This window comes from Corvus moneduloides, chromosome 5, assembly GCF_009650955.1.
Source record: "Corvus moneduloides isolate bCorMon1 chromosome 5, bCorMon1.pri, whole genome shotgun sequence".
Lineage (NCBI taxonomy): Eukaryota > Metazoa > Chordata > Aves > Passeriformes > Corvidae > Corvus > Corvus moneduloides.
Genome location: NC_045480.1, coordinates 13308001 through 13335754, shown reverse-complemented (window position 1 = coordinate 13335754; position 27754 = coordinate 13308001). Strand labels below are relative to the sequence as shown.

The 27754-nt window shown below is 38.6% G+C and overlaps 1 protein-coding gene across 2 annotated transcripts in view; it reads left to right on the top strand.

Annotated features, from left to right (window-relative positions):
* Positions 1–27754, top strand: part of SLC2A9 (solute carrier family 2 member 9) — an 85046-nt gene that overhangs the window by 9499 nt on the left and 47793 nt on the right. For both annotated transcript variants that reach the window (XM_032109689.1, XM_032109688.1), the window contains exons 3-6: positions 802–962; positions 4703–4827; positions 5921–6066; positions 21180–21312. In XM_032109689.1, the coding sequence (XP_031965580.1) occupies positions 802–962; positions 4703–4827; positions 5921–6066; positions 21180–21312 (565 nt within the window). The remainder of the gene's footprint in view (positions 1–801; positions 963–4702; positions 4828–5920; positions 6067–21179; positions 21313–27754) is intronic.

Genomic DNA, 27754 nt, shown 5'->3' with positions numbered 1-27754 from the left:
TGAAATTCCTAGTTTGAACAGGGAAAATGTAGTGGCTTATAATGCTGAGTACTGTCCCAGGATAATTTAGGAGCTGTTACATTCTGAAGGAAATTGGAGAAGACTCTGGAAAAAAGGGCCAAGATTAAACTTTTGATACTGTAGAGCTTGAGAGCTTTTCCCAAGTGTGTTGTGCCCTTCTCCTGTGGCGACTGCAACTGCCTGGTACTATATCCTCACGAGAGCATCAGGCACGACGGTGGCATTTCCTTGGTTTCGAAATGGGAGCAGCATAAAAACAAAGAAGCTTGACTAAATAGAAAGTAAATAGGTGATGTCTCTGCAGGAAATACAGAGAGTATGTTAAGATGCTGTCTTGGAACTATCTTTACCCTTTAAAAAGATGAAGAACTTGGTGTAACTAAACATCAGGGAAGGGAAGCTGTTAGTAGGCATCCTTCAAAAACCTGTAACTGTGCTCATGTGAGGAAAGCAGAAGAGTGTAAACTTTGGCAGATTAAAGGCTAAAGAATGATCTGGTCCCAGACATTCATGTCTACCTGTGGGGCTTTTTCCCCACCTTGTTTGTGACCACCTTGTAGTTAAATGTTTATATGCTTGGACTGATTCAGTTAGTTTTATTGAAGTTGTATCTATAAATGAAGCCCTATTTTTTGGAGGAGGGAGACAGAAGAGCAAGGGTGATTCCTGCAAGCAAGCTACTGGGTTTTTTTTTGGTCTTTAATTCTGTTTCTCTGAGTTGTATTCTTAGAATGTGATTTTTTTTTTTTACACTTATTTTTATTATGTATTTTCTTTCAGTATATCAAGAAGTTTTACAATGAAACTTGGGAGAGGAGATATGGCTTCTCTGTGGATGAAGGCACACTGACGCTCCTCTGGTCCATAACTGTTTCTATTTTTGCCATTGGTGGCCTTGTGGGTGCCATTATTGTTACACCAATTGTGAAGTACTTTGGAAGGTAAGAGTTTTGGAAAAGTTGCATTTTCTAAAGTAGTTTCTCACTTAGTCTCTCTAGAAGGTTTTACTTTTATTTAAAAACAAATCAATCTTTAAATTCTGGAAACTTACTGTGCATCATTTGAGTCACAGAAACCATTTGCTCTGAATGGGCAGTGGGTTGAGATGCCAAAGGAAAATACCATAAAATAGAAAAGATTTCACAAAGGACTGGCAGATTCTTGTTTCATGAGTCTACTGAATACCTTCCTGTAAACAAACCAACCTGTTGATGTATCTCATTTGCTTCTTAACAGCATTTGTTATCATATGGTAATAAAAATATACTCTTTTTTCCATCCTTTTGTCAACTTAAAGTACAGTTTGAAGAACTGGTCTAGGATGAAATTCACATATGGTCTTCCCCAAGAAGCGGGGGATGCCATCCACATTCTGTACAGTGCAGTATTTGACCAAGTCTTGACCAAAGAGAATATGAGTATTTTAGGAATGTTTACGCTGATGTGTGTTTACATTTTTGCTGCAGGTACTAACTAGGTATTTCTGTAAATTTTTGTGCCATAGAGTTTTTCAAAGAGAATTTTAAGGGTAATTTATAATTTATCTGTATTTAGAAGGGCATGAAAAAAAGCCCATCATTGTAGCATTCATACTAACTGCTCATTTAGATTTTCCTTAATTGCGAATTCAATATTATTTGATGTTTTTTGGTCAGTTAAATCACAGGAGAACATCATCATGGAGGCTTAAGTATAAGAATAAACCTCAAGTGTTCTTATTTTTCTGTTTCACATTTTCACTATTTTCATTAGATTGTACTTTCCTAGGTCTATTTTTCATTCTCCCAACTTGTCCATATCTCATTTTTCATCTCCAAGAGTGTATTTTCAGGTTCTTCCATTTCATGCTTATGGTAAGTCAGTATTCCTAGATGTTACCCATTCTTCATGAATTTATTTTGTCACTTCAGCACTTGATCTTCAAATCTTAAATATTTTACGTAGTCACATTATTTTTTTTTAATGTTTTCAATTTCTTCTGAAAAACCATACATTTGGCTTTAACACATTTGTTAGAAATAAACTGTGCCTGACTCAGACTGATTAATTCCCAGAATATTTCTGAATCATTATTAAAATAAAGTGAAATAAAAATGGGTTCACAGAAGGCTTGAATTTTCAGTGACAAGTAGAACAGCTTTGTGAACAGGTTTGTTAAAGTGGTGGCTGATCTCTGTCGTAGACACACCACTTTTATTGGAGCTGGTCAGATTTCCAGGGCAAACCTTTACACTTGCAGACTCTGCCCCTGTTTATTATGCTTCTTTCCATTAAGCCATGAAAACAGCTCTGTCATAGATACAGTGGATGGGTGCTGGAGCAGAGATGGGAAGGGGCTGTGTGAATAAAGGCTGCTCACCAAAGAGTGGTCATTGAGTTTGCTGTTCACACTGCAGTGTGTTTGTCTGGTCTAGGAACCAGACTGCCACATCATTATGGTAATTGAGGAGCACATTGTGAAATGTTGGCAGAACAATAAAACACTTTGCTGTTAAATTGCTCAAGTGTAGGTTGGAGGGTTGTGTGTATGATGAAGCTGAGCTCCATTTACACTGACACAGAAAAATGAGCTAAGGGGGATTAAAAGCATTAGTCAGAAATAATGTATGACTTAAAAAGAACACTTTTGAATCATATTGCTGTAAGGGTAAAAACATAAATTCCAAATTACTGGATTCCTAGGCCCTATTTTCTTCAAGAGACATGTAGAGTAATTTTTTGAAAGGGAACCTTCATCCGCATAAACATAATTCCCATGTTCAGATGTGACTTTGACACATCACAATTTAAATTCTCCTCTTCTAATGAAGGGAGTCTGCTGTTGTTTATCCTGAGTACCCAAAACAATATGCTCAAGGGATTGTTTAGGTCACATCACAACAGGGTCCTCTCCTTCCTCTTGGTACCACAGCCAGTGGTCACTCTCAGTTCCTTCAGAGAGAGAAAGGACAGTTCAAGGGGTTGGAGTCAGTGTGCAGCAACTTCTCTGTGCCATTCCTTGCTCCTCACTCCTCCTGTGCTCCAGCATGGGTCCCCGTGGACCACAGTCCCTCTGGGGACGTCCCTGCTCAGGTCTGGATCCCCCTCTCCTCCACTGGCCTGGTTATACCCTCTCTCTATCTCCCCACAGAAGCCACCCTTGCAGCCTCTTCACTTCCAAAACCTTGCCACAGACACCACTTTATATAGTAACATCCTAAACAGCATGTCTTCTTGTTTTCATTTCCTTTTTAGCCTGCCAAAGCCTTTGTTTTTATCGTGCTTAGTTAGGCTGTGCTTTTCTCTTCTCAGCTGCATAGTATAGGGGTTTGCTGGCCAATCTTTTCTCAAGAAAATATGTATTTTGTAGTTTTTATTTAAATTAAGGGAGAAAAAAGTAGCATCTTCAGATGAGTGTATAAGACTTGTTTGACCTGAATGAACATTTTGTTTCCGTTTTTGACATTATTTATATCACTTCAGCCATCTCTGAGTGTATATCCATTTGAAAAATCTGTCTCAGATAGTACAATCATCACTCTTGACAGTTATGTTGTACAGACTTTAAATGAATTGTACCTCCTTTTTCAATCTTCAAGCCATGCTATTCATTCAGTGTTCAAAACTCACTAGAAAGCAGAAGGAGTAATTAAAAACACAAGTATTAAAAATATTTCATTTCAAAAATGCATGCATCTGTTGTGAGATGTTGGGTGACTTATCCAATGGGTGTGAGATTTCCAGTTGATACTTGCATGTTGAAAAGAATGAGAACTGGGGGTCAGTTTGTCACCTACTCTAGAAAGAAAAGAGGTAGACAGCCTTCCCGGTCATTCCTCTTCTTTTAAATTAATGGGTCCCTCAAACTTGAGCAGAATGTTCTGAGAGATGAAAACTGAAAGGAGTTAAGCTGTTGGCAAATGAGAAATTTAGATGTTTTGAAAATTTTAAAATATATTTTCATTATTTTGTTTGTATTTTAAACTAAGTAATAATTTGCCATAAAGAATATTTATTTTATTTGAAAAAAAAATTAATGTTTAACTGTTAGAGAATGAAATAATTTTAAAAGTGGGGAAGAAATACATAAATCTATACTTTGGTTAATTCCAACAATTTTTAGAAAAGGGTTGATTTTTATTACTTGAATGAGGTCAAATATTTTTTCTAACTCTACAAGTAGGAAATAATTTTCCTCAATGCATGTTTTTAATATCAAGGATTTAAGGATGAATTACAATGACATTGATAATGTCACAGTTGAGAAGTTCTCAAAGTGGCAAAAACCGTATGTAGCATTAAAGTGCCTGTAGTTATAACAGCTTATTGCTATTTGAGGTATACTCTTTATTTTCTCCATACAGACATCTATCCAGAGTATGCTTATTTATATTCATGTACAGAGCCTCAGGCCTGGCACTTGGGTTTTTAGGATGCATAGGACAGCTCCTTGCTGTACTTTTGAAGTACAGCTCTTTAGTTACCTATGTTATGTTTTCTTCTAAATTGTGGTATAGGTTTGAAACTGTATCCACTCGGGTACAGTGCTGTTTCTCAGAACTCTACACAACATCTAAGAGTTTAGTTTGTAAGGCACTTTTTATTTATAGATATTTAAGAATAATAGCTTAGTGTGCTTCTAATATAACTCGATTTAACTGCCATGATGCTGGTTTCTACCTAAACCATCTTTGCCTTTTAGGAAATGCACATTGCTGCTCAATAACGTGTTTGCAGTGGCAGCTGCACTGTTGATGTCCCTGTCCTTGCTGGCAGGGTCCTTTGAAATGCTCATACTGGGCCGCATTATCATGGGTGTTGATGCAGGTAAGCTTTGGTCACACTCCACATGTCTGACGCGCTTGTGCCGTGCACAAACTTTCTCCTCTTCCCCAGTTAGAACTTGCTTTGCATTAAAGAGGCATTCCAGGGACTAGCGGTAGCCACTCTGATTTCACTGGGGCAAAATGGCACACTGAGGGCTGGAGGATCTGACGTTTGGAGGAGACACTGGAATGGATGCTCACTGCTGCTAGCAATGCTGGTTGTTCCCCCACCTTTCCTATTCCAGCTCTGGCAGAGTGTATTTGTTTCCATTCCATGGAAATCCCTTGGCTAGGAGATTCTATTCTGCTAATTTAACAGTGCTTGTTGCTGTGTGTTTAGAAGTTGTTGGATCCCATGCTAATACCTGCAGGACTAAGGAAGGTCTGGTACCTCATCAATTGCTCCTAGCAGTTTGAAAGTAAACCATGGAGGCACTGCGGCACCAGAATAATCCTGCAGCTAGAAGGAAAGGTCTCTGCTAATTTTTATCTCAGATTATCACCAAACAACCAAACTTCTGGAGCTGTGCAAACATTGTCATTGTACTGACCAGGGTCACGCTTTTTTTTTTTTTTTTTCCTGGCTTTAAGCAGCATTCCAGCTCATTTTATGTCTATTGTGAAGAGTTCATTGCAGCTGTAAGCCTGTATTGAGAGGAACATCTGCTAATACTGTTTACAGTAAAAACACTTCATCTGACAATGTCTGCTCTGACTGATGCACAGGGGTTTTTTTTCCTTCCCCACACCAGTGCTAGTATGATTTTGCTTGCTTTGGGATGAGCAAAATCTCCTGGAGATTCTCATCTCTGAGTAATCTTTGGTGCTCCACTTCAAAAACCAGCCAACGCACATCGCTGCAGATCTGTAACAGATAATCAATCCCATAGTTATTCAATGGTGTGAGAGTAATTAGACATGGAGGGAAAATAATTCATGTTATCTGTGGATAGATGTAATTCTGTTCCTTGTGTGTTTTTATGCCACCCTTGTGAGCAGATTACCACTCAGACTCCTTTCGATAGAAATTCGTTGCATACCTGGAATAATGAAAAGTATTGACTTAATATATGGGTTTTGTTCTTCCTTTGTAGGCATTTCCTTAAGTGCCCTTCCCATGTATTTGAGTGAAATATCTCCTAAGGAAATCCGTGGTTCGTTGGGTCAGGTCACAGCAATTTTCATTTGCATTGGTGTTTTCACTGGTCAAGTTTTGGGGCTGCCAGAAATATTTGGACAAGTAAGTATTTAACCGACCTTTTCTGTCAAAGAACACAAGCATGCTCTAAGTGTCATATTTTCATGTTTTGACTGGATTATTTAGAAAAGTGGAAAACAGAGACTTTTTTTTTGTTTTGAAGCCCTTTGAAAAATCATTTTCCTCCATGTCTTCTAAAAGCATGTGCTAAAAGTGTGACTAAGTTTGTAGATGTGCCCAGCAGTTTCACCAGCTTGAGTGTCTTATGTGTGTCCGTATGCAGGTCCCCTTCTCCCCCTTTCTTGATGTACATCTATTTTTGCTAGTTTCTGGTTTCTTTGAGCACCATGGAAATGCTTAAGAGTTTTTATATTAACAATTTCTAAGTTTTCAATGTGAAATAGAACTGAAAAAGCCCTGGTTAGAGTATGAGAACCTGAATAGGAAAACTCTTGCTTAGTGATTATAATGTTCCTTGTAATGCAGACCTGCTTTTAGACTGATAGAAGCACAGAGTTAGCACACAGCTTTATGGAAAGATTATCTATTCAGATAAGAGGCTGTCTTGCTATCATAGGCTGAGATTAACTTGGTGGCCACTGGATGTCATCATTACTCTGAATAAATGAACTCGAGTTTTGTTCAGGCTGGCACTTGGAAATACAGAATCACATCACAGGTAAGGTTGGAAGGAACCACAGTAGTCATCTGATCCAACCAGGTACTTTCCATTCAGAGATGAGTCTTCAAGGCAGTGTGGAGGAAATGTCTGCAGAAATCCTCTCACAATGAAATTTGAACTCAGAATCCCTTCTGACAGCCAGAAAAAGTAGTAAACAGTTGAAAAGTGAGAGGAGCTTGTCCTTTGTCCATCCAAATGCAACTCCTTTGTAATGATACTGTCCTCCCTGCCACTTTTATTTTTGTCTGACCAGTTTTCTTATTCTGTTGAGCTCTCCTGAAGGCAAACGATTTGATTCAATTCACCCTTTATTGAAGGATAAATTTCTCCCCTGCCCATTCAAAGCAACAGATTTTAGGAAAAAAACTTAAAATGGCTTTTATTGTGTGGCTTCTACAGATGTGCCTTCTCTTGCCTTGGAAGCCAGTCTGTTACAAAGGAGTGTATGAAATGTCAAGAGGCCTATTCAATTGCTTAGATGCAAATTCTTATTCCTTGATTTCAGCTTGTTCTTGCTGATTTTATTTCTTTTCTTGCTTTCCTTTCATCCCCATTACTGCTGCTACCAAATTATGGAGGTAATGTTTCTGCCTCTACAATCTGCTTTAGTGTGAAGTTAATTAATATCGTGCCATTAAAGATCAACATTAATTTATGGAAGAAGAAATATGCTTTATCTGAAGAATTAGTAATTTTCAAGATGGGTAACATGAGCATGTAAAAGGAGCAAAACTTTGGCTGATGTGAATTACAATATTTCCAGCCAATTTATTGGAGGCAGCTTGAATATTCTAGTTGGGTATGTGGGTGGGTTTTTTGTTTTAATTTCTCTTGGTTTTACTCAAGCCAGGATTTTCTTGCCTAGCTGTGTGGGGTTCCCATTGAAACTCCTTCAGTGGGAGGTAGTTTTTATTATGTTGCTCCGTAGTTGTTTATTTCTTATCAAAATTTGTTGTAAATAATACCAGTGACAAATACTTGTCTTCTGTCATGGTTTCATGAGTTTTCTGCTAAGCTCTGTCATTGAGCAAATGTCTAACCTCTAAAGAGGTTATTAACCATAGTGTCTAAGCATTGATGGATTTGAAGAAAGGAGGAACAAAAACAGAGCTGGACATCTTTCTGGAAGAGACTCTTTGAACCAGGAATGGAGATGAGAAGGGCTGTTGGCATGGATGAGGTCTTGTCTTGTTAGAGGAGGTAACAGCACTGTTGTTTGTGTGGTCAAGTAAATAGAGGGAAGGGAGAGGAACTGACTGCATGGTGTCAACACAAGAAAGAGACCTGCAGAAGGAACAGAGTGGCTTAATCTCAAGGACAGTATGGCTACAAGAATGACTTTTTATGAATATTGCGTGAATAATTGCATGCTGAAATTCATCAGAGTGATGTTAGGAACAGACTTCCGGTTGAAGTAACTTGAGCAGAATTTAAATTTTAAATTGGAGCTTGATGCATTTATGTGGATTATATGAGGTTGTTGCCTTCAGTGCTTCTGTAGAAATCTCTCCACAGAAAAGGAAAGTGTTTATGTTGACTGTGGGGCATAGTGCTAACAAGCATTTATTAACAACCTAAGTGATGATTTCAACTGTTGTCAAATTCAAAAGTGTCGCTTTAAATGCAGAACTGTGATAAAAATAGCTCTGAAGCAATGAGTATTACTTGAGGCAATTCAAAAGTCCTTACTGCTTCTTGTATCAAGTAGGTTAAGCAGCTCTAAAGTGATTTTTTAGCGACCTTTTATTTGTCAAGATTGGTCAAGGTGCAGCAGGAGGCATGTGGGCAGCCCCAGGTGCAGTGCTGAGGGGCAGTGGTCAGCTCTGGCTGGGTTGCTTAAGGCTGGTGGGCTGTTTCCTATTCCTTCAGCTTTCCCAAGCTTTCTACTGGAAGTGCTGAGGGTTGTCAATCCTCTCATTTCCTTCTAATACCTTTTAATGCCAGTTCTGTCAATTTATTCGCATTATTCTTTTGATCAACTGTTATTTATTCCTTAGTACCTCTCTGTTTCTTTTTTATTTCCACCACTTACTACAGTGCACTTCCTTTCTCCTCCCCCCATCCCTTGTGATCTTTGTGTTTCAGGTTAAACTTCACCTCCTCTAGGAACACAAGATCTTTAATCTCTTTCTCACCCTGTAAGCCCTTCTCAGGAAAAGTTCTTGGTTTAAATTTGAACCTAGGAGAACAAGATTATACAGCTAACCCAGATGAAATTATACTTTTAAAAATATACTTATATTAAATATTTCCTGGTTTTCCTGGAAATGTTTTGACTGAAGTATTGCAGAAATGCATTTAATTATTTTCTGTGTCCTGCTGTATTGACATGAACTAGACAAATATGACTATGTCCAATTTTTAAATTATAGTATAAAAGAGCAAATGCAACAAAAAAATTCCAATCTAATAAAGATTGTAACACCTAATTACAGGCAATTTTTCTGATTCTGAATATATAGAATTTTATCATAGTTGTCTCCAAAGGTACCAATTTTAGAATGTGTTTTTTTAGTATGCAGTGCTTATCAAGAGTGATTATTTGAAGGAGAAAATCTGCAGTTGTGACAACAGTCTTCTGCTGCAGTGACTTGATAATTTTACTTGCTTTCCACAGTCCTAATTCCCTCCCATCCAACAAATCCAAGCAATGCTTTTTATCCAAAATTCTGATTCTTATAGGTCTCAACCTATGAGAAACCATATCTGCTAAGTCTCCGCTGAGGTTTAGGAAATTCTACAATGGTAAAGCGGGCTGGTGATCAGAGTGCAGAGCTCAATGACTTTGTGTGCTGGTGACCTGCTTCTCCTCACCAGCCCAACTGCTGAGAGCTGTGAGCTTATTTTCACGTGCTGGCGTCTTGTGTTCTATAAGCCAGAGTCCTTAATTCTTCAGGAAGCCATGGCATCTGTAGATGACACCTTGGTGCAGACCCACAGGTGTGCAATGATATTGTCTGCTGTAATGCAGGCACTGAATTATTGCTACTGGAGACATGATTATTTAATTCAGGCCATTTTTAGTTGTATAGCATGTGCAGCTTTCCATATATCTGACTGAAGGAAAAAACAGATAATAAGATAAGGACAAACCATCTTAGACCTGTCACTTCTTCAAACACTGCCCTTCAGCTGTTTCCTTTCTCTCTGTTCCTGTGATTCTGCTATTGAATCACCCAGCCCATTTTTCCTGACAGAGCAAAGGCCAGTGCACTGTCAGCTTCAGTTTTGAGAGTAAAAATTTACACTTACTGTCTTGGGTGAATATTGTCTGGCCTGATTCTGATATTCTGTGTAACTTTAGACATCTCTCTAGCTAACTCATCTAGCTCCTCCTGCGTGAAATGTCCTGCTCCACAGGTTTTCCTTTGCATGGTAACATCTTTTAAAGCTTGTAAACTATCAGACTGTCTATTCTATTGCTTCATTTTGTTTAATGAAGGTGGGTTTTAATCTTTCCTTAAACTATAGAGGATTTAGTTCCTGAATACATTTGCAGTAGTCATGATGTTCTTATTTTCAATATATGTTGAGCTTCATTATCTCCTTTATCTGTGTGTCAATACGGGAAAGGAGAGGAAAAAAATGTTTCACAGAATGTATATGTATTCAGAACAGGTAAAGCTGAAACAGTTGCCTGTTGCCATGCTTTCCTCAGGCTTCTGCTTCCAGCCCCTTTTCCTGTGCGTGGTGTGTAAGGCTTTGCCAAGCTGCTGTTGTTCTCCCTGAGTTGGCCCAGGTGGCTAGCCAGGTCTGGCTGCTTCTCTGACTGAACAGCTGTTTGCCATAGGTACACCAATGGGAAAACAGAAAGGTTTTTTTGTTTACTTCAGCAACCCTATTTTATACACTTCAAGTGTTTCTAGGTCATGCACCCAGGAGCTTGTCTAACTACATGGGTACGCTGTTTCACAGTGGATAGTATGTTACCCTAAAAACTTTGCTGTGCTTGCAGCCTAAGACTTACCAGAGCAACACTTTCTGAATAAATACTATTACTGTGCAAGTGTTTCAGAGAAAAGAGGGGGGGGGGAAAAGTAGACTAAACAGAAAAAAGTGAAATTCCTGATGTCTCCATCTCTTGAGTGTTGCAAGTAGATTTGGTCATTCTGTTTTAGAGTGTAATCAAGCAATACAAGGTACAGGAGCGAGAAGCAATGATCAGATTTGGGAAGTGGCTTCTTGAGGAGAAAAGTCAGGGTTAAACAGCTCTTACCGGTAACCCCATGCTGGGGAAACACTCAAAGCAATATAAAATGAAGTACACCAGAGAAGATTCAGAATTTATCTTGAAGTGGCATGCTGTCTTTTCTAGACTCTTCTCAATCTTTCTTTAAAAACATTTGGAATTTGTTGCAAAACTGTTGTGTATGTGGTTACAGGTACAAACATATTATAGCTGGTGGTGGGGTCCGAGGCTGTGACCCAGGAAGAGGTGACCGGTCCGGGGAGATGGTCCCGAAAGGAATCGCCTTCCCGAGGCCCGGTGTCTTCCTCTCAGCTGCTGGCAGAGGAGCCCTTGCAGAGGCTGTCAGCTCTTTAGTGATATCAGCTCGTGGTTTCAGCTCAGCTCTGCAAGGCAGCCCCTAGGCCAAACCAGACTGGAGAGAGAGACGAGAAGGCCCGTGTGGCTGGTTCCGCATGAAGGCAGCTTTATTGTGGGTCCCCTCCGGCGAAGGGGAGAGCCACGGACAAGCTCCCTCCCACAGGGGCGAATTGGTCTTCTTTTATAGGGATACAGGGGATCAACAAGAGGACCAATGGATTACAGAGGGTCTGAGACAGACCAGTGGGTTACAGAATGATCTGCATAGGGTATCCCAAAGGATTGTGGGTCTACCTTTCCTCGCCATGACCCAAAAGTGGTTGCCTTTCCAGGGAGTCCTGCTGGGAGATTGCTCAATCTCCTTATCTCAGCAGACATCCCTCCAGGGCAGTGGCTGGGCGTATCCCACACAAACATTATTAATTCAATGTTGTCTTTGTCATAGAAGAAGCATGAATTAGTCTAATTACACTTTTTTGAGGCTTTTTAGCAGCTTAAATGCATATTTGGCTAGAGACTATCTGTTTTTAAAATGGGATTTAGCTGAAAATAGGTTTGTGAGACATGGTGACACTGGGCAAACTGTCCTTCCACAATTCATTATTTTAGCAAAGAAATTTTGCTACTGATATAAATATCAATATCAATTTCTGCAGCAAATTGAGCTAAATTTGGAAAAGGACCAATGAACTCCATAGACACTGTACTATATGTATAGTAAGGTAACATCTCTGTGATGAGTCCCATTCAAGTTAGTTTTTTACACAAGTGAACCTTGCTGAGGAACAGCTGTGATAAAACTAAAAACTTCTGTAGATGCTGTGTTAAACTCTAATTTTCTTTACTAGACCTCTTAAAAATTATGTATTTGATGTGATAGATAACTGTGTATTTAGGAAAGTTTATACAGGAATTTTTCATTTTGCTTTACCAAGATCTTTTAAAGCATTCCTTCACTTGCATGAAAATAGACAGTGATGGAATAGGTTGTACAGCCTGTGCAGTTGAAGGCTGTTCTGAAAATAAGCTTTGATTTTACTTGTCAAAGCTTCATTTTCAGAGTGATTTTTCCCTTGTTTTTCTTTTTTTTAACTGATCCTTCTTCCTAAGACACTTGACTCAGATCCAATGATTCCTTAAAAACTGTCAGTAAATTATAGATGAGTAGAGAAAACAATTCTGAATTGCTCTAGGGACCTGCAGCCTGCAGGTCCACATCAATGGCAAAATGGTGTGTTGGAGATGCTCTGGAAATGAATCTGACACATTAGAGTGGTAACACAAAGTATGAATCAACCAGTTTCTCTATATTTTTCTGTGAGCTCTTTTGTTCTGTATGTTTATCTTCTCCTTGAGCCATGATAGTGACTATAGTTAAAGATATTCTTTGAAATACAAGTGAGAATTTCAGAGCATAGAACAGAGCTCTTGCAGCAGTAAGAGACAGGTGAGCTCTTGCAGCTTCATGCAGAATCTCAGAAATTAAAGCAGCTTATGCCTTATGCTGTCTACAGAATATAAAATGGTGTTTGTATTTTCCATTAGAGTAGGACAAATGCATCCACTAGTTTAACATTTTCCAGGATAACTTGAAATCCTAAAGTGTCCTGTTTGTGATAATTTCAAACATCTGGCTGTGTAGAATAAAAAACCCCACAACATCTTCATTCTGCCTAGTTATATTCTAGAAATATAATGAACTGAAGCAAAGTCTAGTTTGGAAGCCAGTAATTAGTGGTGTAGCCCAGAGTCCAGTCCTGTTCAGTGTCTTCATTGATGCCCTGGACGGTGATGGAGCTGTTTGTATCTGTAGAAACATGCTGCTTTGTGGAGTCTGTTTTAGTATATTAATTGCTAGTTCTTAGTGAGTTCTTAAAAGCAAAAGTTAGTGTAGGACTTGGGAAAAATAACATAGGAATTTGTCTCATCAGCTCTGGTTCTCAGTTATGGGGGTTCTTGATCAGGATTTGTCTAAGTTTATAACAAGAGTTTGAGGAAGTGGTCTCATACTCCTGGAAACTGTTCTGCTACTGAGTCAGGCTTGCAAAAGGTGACTCCAAGTTACCCTAGTCCCTGCTAATTCACTGGACTGCTGAGCTTGTAAAAACACAGAAGAAAAGCTGCTTTATATTTTTGTAGTAAAATACAAAACTCTGAATGAAAAGCTAAAGCCTTCCCTGAAGAGTGTTTTAAAACCTCTGCTAAGGATACAGGAGACACACTGGTGCTTGTAAGCAGCTGTTCAAATCCTTAAGGGGCTGATATTGCTAAGAAGAACTCAGAGAAACGCCCTTACGAAGGAAGGAAGGAAGGAAGGAAGGAAGGAATTTGGAAGGAAGGAATTCGGAAGGAAGGAATTCGGAAGGAAGGAAGGAAGGAATTCGGAAGGAAGGAAGGAATTCGGAAGGAAGGAAGGAAGGAAGGAAGGAAGGAAGGAAGGAAGGAAGGAAGGAAGGAAGGAAGGAAGGAAGGAATTCGGAAGGAAGGAATTCGGAAGGAAGGAAGGAAGGAATTCGGAAGGAATTCGGAAGGAAGGAAGGAAGGAATTCGGAAGGAAGGAATTCGGAAGGAAGGAAGGAATTCGGAATTCGGAAGGAAGGAATTCGGAAGGAAGGAAGGAAGGAAGGAAAAGAGAAAGTTTCAGTGCTTATAGTGCTTATTCAGGCAGTCACTAATTTCAGCAGGTGTTCTGCACTTCCTGCAAACTGCTACCAGACATGCCAATTAAGAATTGCTCAAGGCAGTGATTTTGAAGATGGCAATCCTTTTTCAAATATTTTCAGTTCTTTTCCTTTCTAGCAATGAGACATTTCCATCCTCTTTGCACAGTAACACATAAGGCACAAAGTTTCTTACTGCTATTCCAATTTCCAAGCCTTCCATCAAGACACATTTCAATATAAGCTGCGAGCTGCATATCAGGGACTTGAAGGTCACCTCACCCAAGGGTTGGTTGATCCAACTGAGGGAAGATGCTGTGCAGGCACCACACACAGCTTTGGTGGTGCTGATAAAAGTATAGAAATGCTGCCAGGACCCTCTGGGTTGTTGCATATTCATAGCTCAATAGCACCCATGGAAAGAGGTCTAGTCTGTTATACCAGCCCTGCTGGGGGAATGTGGTGTGTGTTGATATATTTCTAATGGAGACATTAAGTGAGGTATTTTGTTTATATCTATTGTGGATTGGCTGCGATTATGTATTTACTGGAAATTATAAATCAACTTTTTATTGCTTCCCTGAGACAGACACAACAGTATTTATTCATCCCTTTTCTGTACAGAACTCATTAAGTAATGCATGGGAAAACAGCTGTGTGTCTTCATATTTGCAAATGAGTTTCAGTCCATTAAAGTTTTGCTGTGAGGCTTCAGTTCCTGAAGTTTAACAACACATGGTTGATTGGCCATATGTAGTATTGAAATGTTGCTGTTTTGCATTTGGGAAGGAGAACATCCTACAGGAGAGGAGTTGTCTGAAAACGGAATTGTGGTTATAGAAGCAAGATCACTATGGAGATAGATACATAATTTAGACTCAGCATTGAACAAAAGACTTAATGGCAGAGCATCTAATGTTGGGATGCAAGTTTATCATCAGTGAGGATTGCTATTCATAGACAGTGAACCAGTCCTCACCTGACTCTTGAGAAGATTTCTATGTAGCTGTTCTGTGCTTAATTAGGTCAGTTGGAAAAGTAGTAGACAAGCTTTCCTGGAAAGATGTCCTTCAACGGATGTGAAGGAAAAAAAGACACCAAACACCATGGAGGCTGATAGCAGTTGCTTAAAATTTGCCAGAAAATGTTCTCCTTATCTACTGAAACATAGTTAACACATGTAACTGAACTTAGAGCATGTGTTTTTACTAACATTTAAAGTATGACTTTCTGTTACTTTATCAGACTTAAAAAGGTGAGTTTTTCAATTATTGTAGCTGACCTAATAACAAGCAGCGTCTGTCTATAAAACTCACTTTACCCTCTGTATGTTGGACTCTGCTTCAGATGTTTACAAGCAAGTGAACATTTCAGATTTCCCTGTTTCCTTAATGCTTGAGTATTTGATAATATTTACAAATATGTTATTAAGCAATAAATCTAAAACAATTTGACCTGTGACTTCCTTCGAAGAGTGTTTCACACGCTGGGGAGATAAGCACCACTTAAACCTTTTTGAAGGTCCTAGATGATTAACATTTCCATTTTACTTTCCATTATACATTGTCGAACCATCCATTATTGCAAATTCATGTCCTAATATGCAAATTTGTCCTTTACAAATTAGCTATTAATGGTGTGGTAAGTTCGTCAAGCATTGTGAGATAGCATGCAGTCATCATATTGAGTAGGAGGGTGTGTTTTCTAGACTCGAGTGTCTTTGCTTTTGAAACTGATGGCAAAAGGAAAAAAACTGGGAGGTATATTCTTGATTAATATTTTGAGGGATTTTTTAAACTGGAAGTAAATGTCAAATAAAAATGAGTTTGTTTTGTTTTTTTTTTTAATCTAAACCAGATTTGTTGTCATTAAAAAATGTTAAGATTAAATATTCAACCATTTTAGTTGTTTTTAAAACAACAAACATGCTTTGTGTATTTTTACACTTATTTTTCTCTTTAACTTGATATAACTTAGTCTAACTTCTGTAAATTCAGTTTGGCAAAATATAACCACATAAAAAAAGATTTGTGTCTAATGCAGTTTCTAGACACCCTAGAGCACTTCTCTTCATCTCCCATTGCAGTCCCAAAAGCACGCAGGTCTCTGGAGTTATATGTGTTGCATCTGCTAGTCCCACAGAGACATCTGAGGTACCCAAGGGCATCAGAATGATAGTATGTGCTCATGTTTGAAAAACTGAATCTCATCCTCCTCAATTATTTTCATTTATTATTTTGTATTTTGTTATTTATTGAAGTTAACCTGAGTCTAAATGCATTGCTGAAAGGAAGTTCTGTCAGAAATTTTGCCTAGCTCCAGCATAGCTCTAATATTTCTTCCTGAAGAAGCTCAAGGATATATGCTGGCTGCTGATAACAATCCCATTTGAAAGCTCACCATTTCCCATTGCTTTTCTCTGAAATTTTTACTTCTCTTGGAGATGAATGAGCAATGAAGACAAATTATGCCATGTAAGTGTGCAGTAAAAAGCTAGTTGTTACTCCAATAAAAAGCTGGGCAAAAAACCATCTGGGGAACTTGTAATGAACATTTTAATTCTCCCTCTCAGTGAGTACATGATCTAACATGCCATTTAGTGAAGAAAAAATCATGGGATGAAGACACCAGACACTTTCAAGGCTGTTTTAAGTACTGATTCAAAGGCCATGTACTCAGTAATAAAAACTTCCTGCTGACTTCTGTGAATTTTACATCAGACTTGTACAGCCTTGAGTCTGGTAGCCTTCTGTACTGGTAATTACCTGGGAAGATACTGATACTTGAGTAAACTTCTTGTCAGAGGTACACCTGTATTAGTGACCTGTAAAAATACACATCTGGGTGCAGAACAGATGTGAAATACACATATTATCTGGCTTGCCTCTGTTTTAAACAGGAAGGTCAGCAATTTATAACTCTGTTATTGAAATGTATTTTGACAAACTGGGCTACAGAAATGATCATGCAAAGAGAAAATTGTGTCCAGTAAGGATGTGAGATCAGCATACTCTGCATCCAGAGGAGGTTGTAGAGCAGTGTCTGAGGGATACAAAGAAGGTAAGAGGAAGGCAGTTGTTCTGCACCTTGCTTGAGTAGCTGCTCTGACGCCTGAGATGTAGAAGTTCTCTTTTCTCAGCTGCCTCATGATCATCACCACTGTGCCGTACCCTTGACTAAAGGAAGAAAAGACAGGTCTAATGCTAAGAAATTAGTTCCATCTCAGTGCTTTTTCAGTCCTTAGCCCCAGGCCAAAGTGGCTGTCCTTTACTTTTAGGAGTGTTTTATGTGGTATGGTAGCAGATTAACAGAGAAATGCTGAACTTGTGCAGTATTCTCGGCTTTACATGCATAAATAAGTTTACCCAGTCTGTTCTGAGAAGGGATACAATTTTTTTTGTGTGGCAAATGCAGTATTTCTGATATGCATTTTTTGTGCCAAGTCTCTACAAGAAAGGACAAAATTCAAATGCTTGAATATAAGCACATAGTATCATCTTGATGCCCTATGGTACCTTATGTGTCCCTGTGGAACTGGCAGATGTGACACAATATCACAGAGACCTGCATCCTTCTGTAGCTGCAGCAGGAAGGTGAGGCTAGATGCTTCAGGACATCTAAAAATTAGACTAGATGTAATTCTTTCTGTCTGTGTGTGTAATTATATTTTGCCAAACTAAAATTTTTAAAGTGTTCCTGCTTCTTATAGAAACATAAAAAGAAGAGTACCAAATCACTATTTCCTGGATGATTTGAGTATCTTGCACTGGATGCAAGAGGCTTTTGTCTCTTTGTTCCCCACATACAAAATGGGTAAAATATGCCATTTTACATGAGAAATTTAACAAAAAGGTAATTTCTGTTTATAAGTTGTTCAGCACTGTAGTAAACTCATCAGAACCCCTTCCTCAAGGAATTAGCTCCAGAAAGAATACTTAAATGGTAACTATTTAATAGTGACTGGTAAATAGACCTGCTCACTGGGGGATCACAGTTCATCCTGTGCCCTGAATGTTAAAAAGGGGGAATGAGCATTTATTTTGATATCACCTCCCTCACATTTCAAGCAGTAGAGGTAACCAAGCCCTTGACAGTTCTGTGAGGCAGCATGGTGGTTACACAAGGAAGCAGAGCAGGGCTGGGATCCTCTGGGCAGTGTCCTGTGCTACCCCATGTCCAGACAGAGCCTAGGAGAAGGTGTTTGGGGTGTGGGCATTTCCCTGTGGCTCTAGAATGGACAGGAGACAGGATGTGGGAAGCTTGCCTGGGAGCAGTTAGGGTCAGGGTGCTCAATGGGACATGGGGATCTCTACAGCACAGAAACCCAAACCCTGGGGAGAGAGCAAACAAGGAGCCTGACTGTGCAATAGTGGCTGAGACTCAGTTGGGAATGAGGAGTGGGATCTATGTCCAGATTATACTTTTAAAATAAATACATAAATAAATAAATATAATCTATTTATTAAACTGAAGGAGGAGAGGTTTAGCACAGATGTTAGGAAGAAATTCTTCACTGTGAGAGTGGTGAGACTCTGGACCAGACTGCCCAGAGAAGCTGTGGATGCACCAGCCCCAGAAGTGTTCAAGGCCAGGGTGAATGGGGCTCTGAGCAGCCTGGGATAGTGGAAGGTGTCCCTGCCCATAGCAGGGGATTGGAACAAGGTGATCTTTGAGGTCTCTGCCAACCCAAACCATTCTATGTTTCTCTGTGTCTGTGAAATTATTTAGAGAGAAACAGAGAGAGTGAAGCCTGCCACAGTCGCATCTTTCCCTACTCAGTCTTTTTGATCCTGTTATCCATCTCATACTGGGATATTTAACTGGCTGCAACAGATGTTTCAAAAAGTGAGTGCCCATGTCCAGGGCACTTCAGGACTTCTTCCCTCCTCTGTTGCATGACCCTGCAAACAATTCAGTTCCCCCGTTAAAATTTATCTATGCGGATATTGTTAACCTGTTTGGTGTTGAGAGTGTCTTCACATTTTATCAAAATCTTCCTAATTGCTGAAAAGATAAAATGTAACTGGTGCTTAAATAGATAATTGAGTTTGGTATGGATAGTTCATCTGTCAGCAGCGCCTGTTGACATTTCCCCATGTCACTTTCTTTTCCACTTTTTGATAGTTACAGTAAGTTCCATTTTCTGCATTTTAGCTGATGATTTTCTGACATGGCAACATTTTCTTTACTGTATTCCAATGCACCTTAATCTTGTCTCATTCACAGCTGATAAATCCATGCCATGCTTTATCCCCCTCCCTTCTGCCTGATCTTCTGCCTCTACAGCTTTGCACTTTATTACATCAACCTTTGAATGAGTCTGTGGTTGTCAAACTTGCTCTACTATTTAACTGTCTTCTGTAAATACATCAAAGCCAGGTGTTTCAGGCTCTAGCCTAAGCAAATATCCATAATGTGACAGTTTAAAATTAAAATTTTACCGTCTTGACATGTTTTTTGTACCAATTCTGAGCAGGTAATAAAATCAGGTCCCCTGTAATTAAAATATTTAATGCTCTTATAAGTTCTTCCTGAAATAAAATGGGATGTAGGTTTTTTTCTTATCTCCCAGTAGTGCCTGTGTGCTTCTCTTTACTGCTGACAATTGAGGCAAAGTGTTTTAAGTATCTTCTAAGTCACCTACACTGTCTTTTGCCTTTAGCTTATTACTGCTTTTGAGCACTGTCCCAGTATATGTCCTTCTGTATTCCTTCCGAAAGAGGTTATTAAACCCTTCTTTTCCCTGCTTCTCTTAGTTCTCTTTGTAGGGTCTAGTTCAGCCTGATTTCCAGCCATTTTAATGAATCCTTTAAACTTACATTAGCCCTACTATTCCTTTTCTGTAGTGGGAGGAAGGAGTTAAAATTCTATAATATAAATTAAGAGGAAAGCAAGTAGAACACATGCTCATAATGTTGAATAGACATGAAATCTTTTGAAATGGATGGAGAAGTTTCCATTGGCTTCAGTGACTTACTGATTCATGCCAAAATGGCAAGTGGGAGCATATTTATGAGTGTTTACCTTAAGGCTTTAAAAGGTAGCATGATGAAAAGTAAAATAGAAATCTTTAATAGAGGAAATAAAGGACACTCAGTGTCTTATGTGACAAAAATAGAGGGCTTTTCATTATAGTAGCAGGGCTTGCTATTTATTGTGAAGGGTGAGTTCAGAGTCTTGTTCACAACTTTTTCAAAATAACACTTTCATAAGAGTTATTTGTGATAAATGGGACCAACTGATAAACCATACACTATAGGAGACTTTAAAAGGAGTGTAAGCTTATTCCATGGAAGTCTCCACAGGTGGGGAGATTGCTGATAATAACAGTTTACTAAGAATATTTTTTCTGTTAAGAAGTCTCCTTGACATTGTGAAAAAAAACCTACAGAAAATATGCTGTGCTGATCAAGAGTAAGATTTTTATTTGGAAATATTTTCAAAAATTCTAACACCCCATAGATTTTTTATATGGTACATAGCAAACAGGTTTATATTACAGGAAATCATTCCAGGCAGATATGGAATGAAGGTGACAAGTTACACTGCCTGTTCTCCTGTTATTCTTTACAAATCAGTACCTGCTTTGATTATGTGATTATTGACTGGTTTTAAAGTCTTAACCTTAGTTTTCTAGTTTTTAAAATAAGATTTGGGCTTATCTGTCTATAAACAGTATTAAATACTTTTGATTCACCTGCATTAAGTAAAGTTTTCCACTCAGTTGGAAAAAAAAATAAAAAAGGAATGAAGAAGTAGGGTCTTGAAGACTTCATGGTAATACAGGCTCTTAGGATGACCGATTACCTCAAGTTTTAAATTGTTTGCAAAAACACTTTCTCATGCTGTTTTCCCATCCCAGCAGAAGTTTTTAAAAACACCTCTCTCACCTAAAAGGGCAAGGGAAAAATTTGGCTAGGAGATACCCCACCCATTATTTCTGGAGTTATTTAGTTATCTTGGGGCCCATTTCATGTTTGAGGTGTGGATTACATACCAGACCATGCAGCACATGGTGCTTTAGGCCTTGCTGAAGTGGGAGAATGGAAAATAAAAACTGTCAACAGAAAAAAGTTTGGGGGCTTGGCCCTTGAGTAAGATGATCTGAGGGGAAGTGTTCAAAGTGCTTACTAAGCTCAGGAGGAACACATCACTCTGGTGACAGATTCAATACTTGGAATGTTGAAAAATCACAGTGTTTCCCATCAAAACTATTTTTCTTCCAGGTGGGAGAATATTACTGACTCCTGTTTGCATCCATTTGCAGGAATCTCGGTGGCCTTTCTTGTTTGGAGCAATCATTGTTCCATCATTAATACAAGCTGCGATTCTGCCTTTTCTTCCTGAAAGTCCTCGGTACCTCCTACTTGAGAAGCATAACACAAGCAAGGCAGAAAAAGGTATGATATGTTACTTGCAGCAAAGGGGGTTCATTGTACAGATGCAGGCTGCAGATACCTAATTCTGATACCACACTAAAAGCAGATTATTCCAGTTGGAGAGATTCCTTGGCAATAATTTTTCTCACATTTTTGTTTGTCTCTGTATGTGTAAATATAACAGTAGCTTCCAAGTTTTTTTAAATTAAATTTTCCAGCAAGGTAAGTTATATAGTATTACACATGGTGATACAGACCTAGCCAAATCATCCTGCTGTTGTGTGCCAGCTACACTTTGCAGGGTTCATTTGGAAATGAAAGGTGGTTTCAGTCATTGTGACTCTCCCTTATCTACAGTCTCTGCTATAATAAAAACAGCAATTTTGTTTTTTTTCCCAGTAGTCGCTGGGTTTGACCCTGTGCTTCTGTAACTCAATAATTTTGTAGATCTAATAAAAACCCCACACATCTGTTTAACTGAAAATTTACAGTGCTTCCATATTGCTTCAGCTTCACAGACGCAGAATACTTTGTTTTTACTTTAGATTCTAAGTATAAAACTATTCGCTTGCATGATCACAGTTGCTGCATTCTCCACCCCAGTGAATTTACTATATCCCAATACAGCTGAGAGAATGTTGAAAATTTGGTTTTGCTTATTATAAGGACACATTAAAAACAGGAGTGTACAAAGAAAGAGTCTGATTATAATACCGAAATATCAAACATAACTGCTTTAAAACTATTCTTAAAAACTTTGTTTGAATACAACCCTTAACATTTTCAGTCATGAACTAGTTGCTTGCAAAATAACTTGTAAAGTGTGTATCAACACCTGAAATACAAATTTAGTAATCTTTTAACATGGAATTAATGCAACTCTATCCTGTTTCTTCTATTATGAAACCAAAAATAGGGCTTTTTTGTTCTGAAGAGCCCTCTGAAAGAGAAATAACACACTACTGAAGAGACTCCCATGTTGTCTCAGTTTGGTGTTGAATGAAGAGAGTCAGCAGAGTTTTGAGGAGGCAGAGAACAGCTTTTCCAAGGACTGTGAAGGAAAGGGCTGCCCTGTCATCTGTGGTCAGAGCACCCAGCAGGGATGCAGGACCCAGCTTGGGTTCACTGTTGGGTGGAAACTTCTGCAGCATCATGGCTGGGCAGGGAAGAAATGCCTTTGGGTGCCAAGTTTAAACTGGCTCCTTTCTGCCTGATAAAACTGTAGATATATTTCCAGAGCTATGGCTGGCAAAGAGTCTGCATCTGCAATGCTATTGCATAATGTCACACTTGCTATGAGGAACTATTGAAAATCCTGCTACAGTACCTGGAAACCTCAGCACTGACAGTGAAACTGGACCTCTCATAGGTAGAGTTTAAAAGTTAGAAAACATGGCAGTAAATTAATGCCACCTGCCTTTAAATTCACACCATTTACTGGTGATGTGCCAACTGCAGTCGGGGATGTTTTCAGCATACATGTTCTGAAAATAATTTGAAATCTAATCCAGAGACATTGGAGGTAGGTTTTGGAGTAGAAGGCATCAGGAAAGCAGTTTCCAGGGGAAATGACCTTTAGCAGTTCGTTTGCTGATTACAAGAAAATGGCTTTCATGAGCCACCCTAAGGACTATAAATCTAGATACTCTGAGAAAAAAGAGACAACTGATATAAAAAGCTTTTCAAAGTAACTGCTTGTCAATATACACTTGTTGATTTTATTAATTCTAAAAGAAAATACTAAATTCTGAAATAATTGTAGTACACAGTGTAACTCATTTTGAGTGTAGCCTACAGTGGAATTCACAAAATAGGAGGGTGAATCAACAATTAAGACATATCACCTGGATATTCCCATTGTCAGCAGAAATGGGGGAGGAAAAGTCTAAGTATTAAGGAGACTGGAGGAGATGTGATTTATTAAAATGCCCTTCTGCTTGTAAGTCATATCATGACAAAGCAGAATTCTTCATTTTAATGATGACTACAGAAACGTTTTTGAATTATTTGCCTCTTAGCTTAAATCTGCATAATAGTATTGGAAATTTGCAACTCTTTCTACTGACTAAATCCCTTTTCTTTCCTTTAATGGATCAAGGCTATTCACGCAAATATATATTTTACTGTGGATTATACCTTGTCAGAGAAATACAAAGCTATTATTTGCAAAAGGTCTGCTGTATTTAAAGCAGATGACTACATCAGTCTTTATGAAATACTCTAAAGTGTGCATGTATGTCAAAGTCCCTAAAATGGAGCTGACAACATTAATCTTCCTAATAGTTTTAGAGCGATAATATCCAGTGAGATAATGTAGGTCACTGAGTTTCCACAAGTTTTGCCCCTGCTTTCATGCTCTTCTTTTCTTCTCTGTCTCAGGAGATAACCAGACTGTAACTACCAAAACACAAGTGGTGTCAATCTCTTTTCTGGCTGATGTCTTTAAGGGGCAAATAAGAGACTGAGAGAAGGGGAAGGACCAAAATGAGTTGTGTAAACAATGAAGAAAAGAAGGAATGAGGGTAGAGGGTTAGAGTAGAGGGGCATAATGTGCAAGCCTAAACCACACCACCATGAGAGAAGCTATTCTTTGGGGCACAGGGGCAGTGATGCCTCAAATGTGTGAGGTCTCCTGTGCCCCATTTGCAGGGTTTTACCCCGTCCCCAGCTTTCCCCTTCCCTGCAGTGCAGGTGGTGCACACTGTGGGTGGCTGAGCTGATGTCTGCCCGATCAGATATCCGGACACCCTGTCTGATTGCTGTTGTCTGCTGCCAAAAGCAGCACTGACAGATGAGCTCAGCTCATCTTCCTGGAGGTCACCAACCTGTATCCGACCTCTGGGACCCAAAGGAAATGAACTATGTCTCGTATTCCTGTCTCACTGCTGAATGTGGATGAACTGATCCATGTGTTCTGATGAGAGAACAGTCCACTGGAATAACAGCATCATCTGTAAACCTGCTTTGCCCAAGAAACTAAGACTGGTAGTGAAGCAAGGGCAGAACCATCCCAGCTCCTCTCCCGGGTCCCACAACTAATATTCCTCTCATTTGATAAGAATAGAAGGGAAGAAAATGCCCAGCATTTAAGTGGTGTGATCCTTCATAAGCATGGCCAGACAGCAGAGGAGATATGGGTATTTAAGTGGTTAAGAGAAGGACTTTGGAAGGAGATTGTGGGAATGAAGACAGGGATAGAAACAGGAAGAAAAAGAAAAATCTGCTGCTATAATTACATCAGACCGTTTGCCATCCAAGTTCTAGAACAGTAAGACATGGATCTTGCATTAGCTGTCTATTAGTTGCAGGCCAAGTGCACCGCTGATCTGTGAGTATCACAATGATGTAATATAAATAAAATCAGTAGTAGTGATAAAATGGAACATTTGTTATGACTAACAACATAGGTTATAAACACTTTCAGTTGGAGAGTTGAGGTGTCTTTTTGAAGTGCCCTGTTACAAGGTGGAACCTTGCATTTTCTATGCAGCTACAGTAGCAGGCCATGTAAATCAATAATGGAAGTCAGCTGGTATCCCAGCTTGCCAGAGAACAAGAATATTGTTATGTCTTAAGGGTCAAACAACTTGGATAAAATGTCACAGCAACATCTGTTGGTGACATACAAAATCTGTTCATCTAGTATATTCAGTCATGCATTAAAAGTCCCATGGTTATGAAAGAAACATTACAAAAGCTATACTGAGAAGCTTAGACTTAAATTTTTAGGAAGGTGGATTAGAGTTGATACCTTTTCATGTGACAAAAGAGCAAGGCCACTCCTGATTTAAAAAAGCAGGTAGCCAATTTTTTACAAAGCCCTTCAGGGGTCCATGTGGGCAGGAGATGTACGAAACCCAAAGTTACAGCAGGAGCAAGTTACTGCAAATCCAGTCATTAAAATGAAGTTGTTATGACTGACAACAAGGATCTATATGATTAATTTTTGTTTCTCTGTGAGTTTTGTGTGTCTGTAATCATTATAAACTATTCTTATTGGAAAGGAAGAGACAGGCATGACTACTACACTTGCCAGCTTATGGTAAAGGCTTCATCTCAGATGTTTGTCTGCCAAAAGCTGGAGTGATTGTGGTGTGACTGATTTGTTTTTAAACTTTTCTTAAGCCTCCTGTATTTACAAAGGATATTGGGTTCATTGGACCTTTAATACAACTCCGTTTACCAGTTCTTGTGTTATTTTAGGGTGGCATGCATATGGTCTTTTTGCCTGTACATCTTGGCTAGTTTCAGGTGAACCTGAGCAGGCCTTTTGATGGTCTGTGAAACCAGACATACAAACAGGTAAAGATGTAATCCTTAACTGGATAAAAACACAAAAAAGGTCTGTGTGTTCTTTACTGAGAAGACGAGGGAGGTGACACATGGGAAAAGCCTAAAGTCATTTGCTTGCAGTTATATCTCACTGAGATTTTTTCTTAAATTTTGCTACGCTTCATGCTAGTAGGTAACCAATATTTTGCTAGATTTAAAAAGCATTATTACATTTAAATCTCTTTTAACAAGATACACCTGAATTATTCTTTCTGGATATTTGATACTTTAATAAAATTAGTTTATATGAAAATAACTATTTGTTTATTTTGTAAATTATTTTTGTGTTGACATGGAGTTATTACAGGGAAATGTCTACTGTTTTCAACAGTGGCAAAAAAAGATGTTGTTTTAGCAGAATTTAGACAAAGGTGTGTGTGTCAGTGTGATAATGGATTTAATATAATTAATCATCAGGGAAGTGAATGTGTCCATGGGAAACAGATGACAATAATACTCCTGCAACTTATTTTAATTTTTTTGTTGTTTCTTTTAAAGGGTAAGCCCAACCAACCTGTGAGCACTTGTCTCTTTTTCTGCCCCCTCTTGCCTGGTGCTGCCTTTATTCTGGAAACCACACAAAAGCATTTTGATCCTTTAAAATTTCTTCTCAAAGTTCACATGCTAATTCTGTCGATAATAACTGCTTTCTTTGCATGGTCCTGGAAGTGCTACCATGGAAAAAGAATTAGTAATTCCCCATGTAGCTGAGGTCTTGAGTGACCATCTTCAGTTAATTTAAAGGCCTGATTTGTTTTAAAGATGGTAACAACTGATTTTTTTTCAGATCTTTGAAGCTCTTTCAGAGGTTCAACTTCACTTAGCTGAGATGAATAAAAACTGGTGGTGTAAATGGAAGGGTTTCTTGACTTCTTTCTTCTTGACTGGAACCATCCAGTTCTTTTCCTATTTATAAAGGCAGTATTCCAACTTTTGAAGGCTGAGCTTCTATAACCTTCTGATCCAAGGGAATTAAATAGTAATCTGGGAAGGTTTAAAAGTTTCTAGAACTGAAACTCCTTAGATGGTTTTAAGTGTTACATGAAAATAAGGCTTCTCTATAGCAAGAAAAGCCAGTCACGGAGGGAAATGAGTCACTGCAGTGAGGAGAGGAATGACTGCTGTGCTTCTCAGTGCCAGTAATGCCAGGGTTTAGAAAGTAAAATTAATAAACTGAACATCATATATTGAAAGACTTTTGAGTTTTTCTATCTCCTTGCTAATGCAGAATTTATTTCTACATTAATTGTATATAAAATTGAAATTCTTGTGGTACCAAAAAACTGGTAATGGAATAAAATTAGAGACATGCTGAGTAGCAGGAAAATGTTTTTCCAAGAAGGTTGGGTGATGTCTATTCAAAACGATGCATGTATAGCATAGTAATTTCTTAGCATTTCTTGATTTGTTGGTAATTTTAAGTATCCATCAAAGTTGCCTAGTGGCATTTACATCTCTTTACTTAATGCCATGGAGGAGAGAAAAAGAAATCAGGTGTCTATTTTTTCCTGCCTTGTGCTTGGCAATTTTGGTAATTGCAGTTTTTTAGTTCCTGGTCCCTCTAGAAATACAGCAAGCTCCCTTGTGCAAAAAAGACAGATTGCTCTCTTTTTACTTGACTGCACCTATATTTTTGACTTGTGTGCCCTAAATGCTGAGGATTCTAAGGACAGGAAAAATAAAGAAAATTGTGCACTGACCTAATATGCACTGATAAACCAGATGCTTAAAAATTTGAGAGAATCCTTTCACGGAAGACTCTGGTGATATATGTCTGGTTGTTCTCATCTTTACCTGAATTTTTCTTGATCAATGTTCTAATAGTACTGAGGAAAGTGTAATTTCAGCACGAGACATCAACTTGAATATTGTTCTAATTTAACATTTCTTATCACTATCTTTAAATACATCATACTCATTAAAATGAGTGTTTAGCGTGTTATTTATTTAAAAATGGGCAATGGCGAAGGGCAAAACTGAGCAGCTTAAAGTTTGGGTTCTGAGGTCTGAATTTGTTTTTTCATTTGTGATTGTACAGCCTGTGTGAAAAGATAAATCTTGTGCTGTTTCTGAGAGATTTAAAAATTCTGACCTCTCCTCTCACAAGAGAGAAACTGGTTATCAGAATATA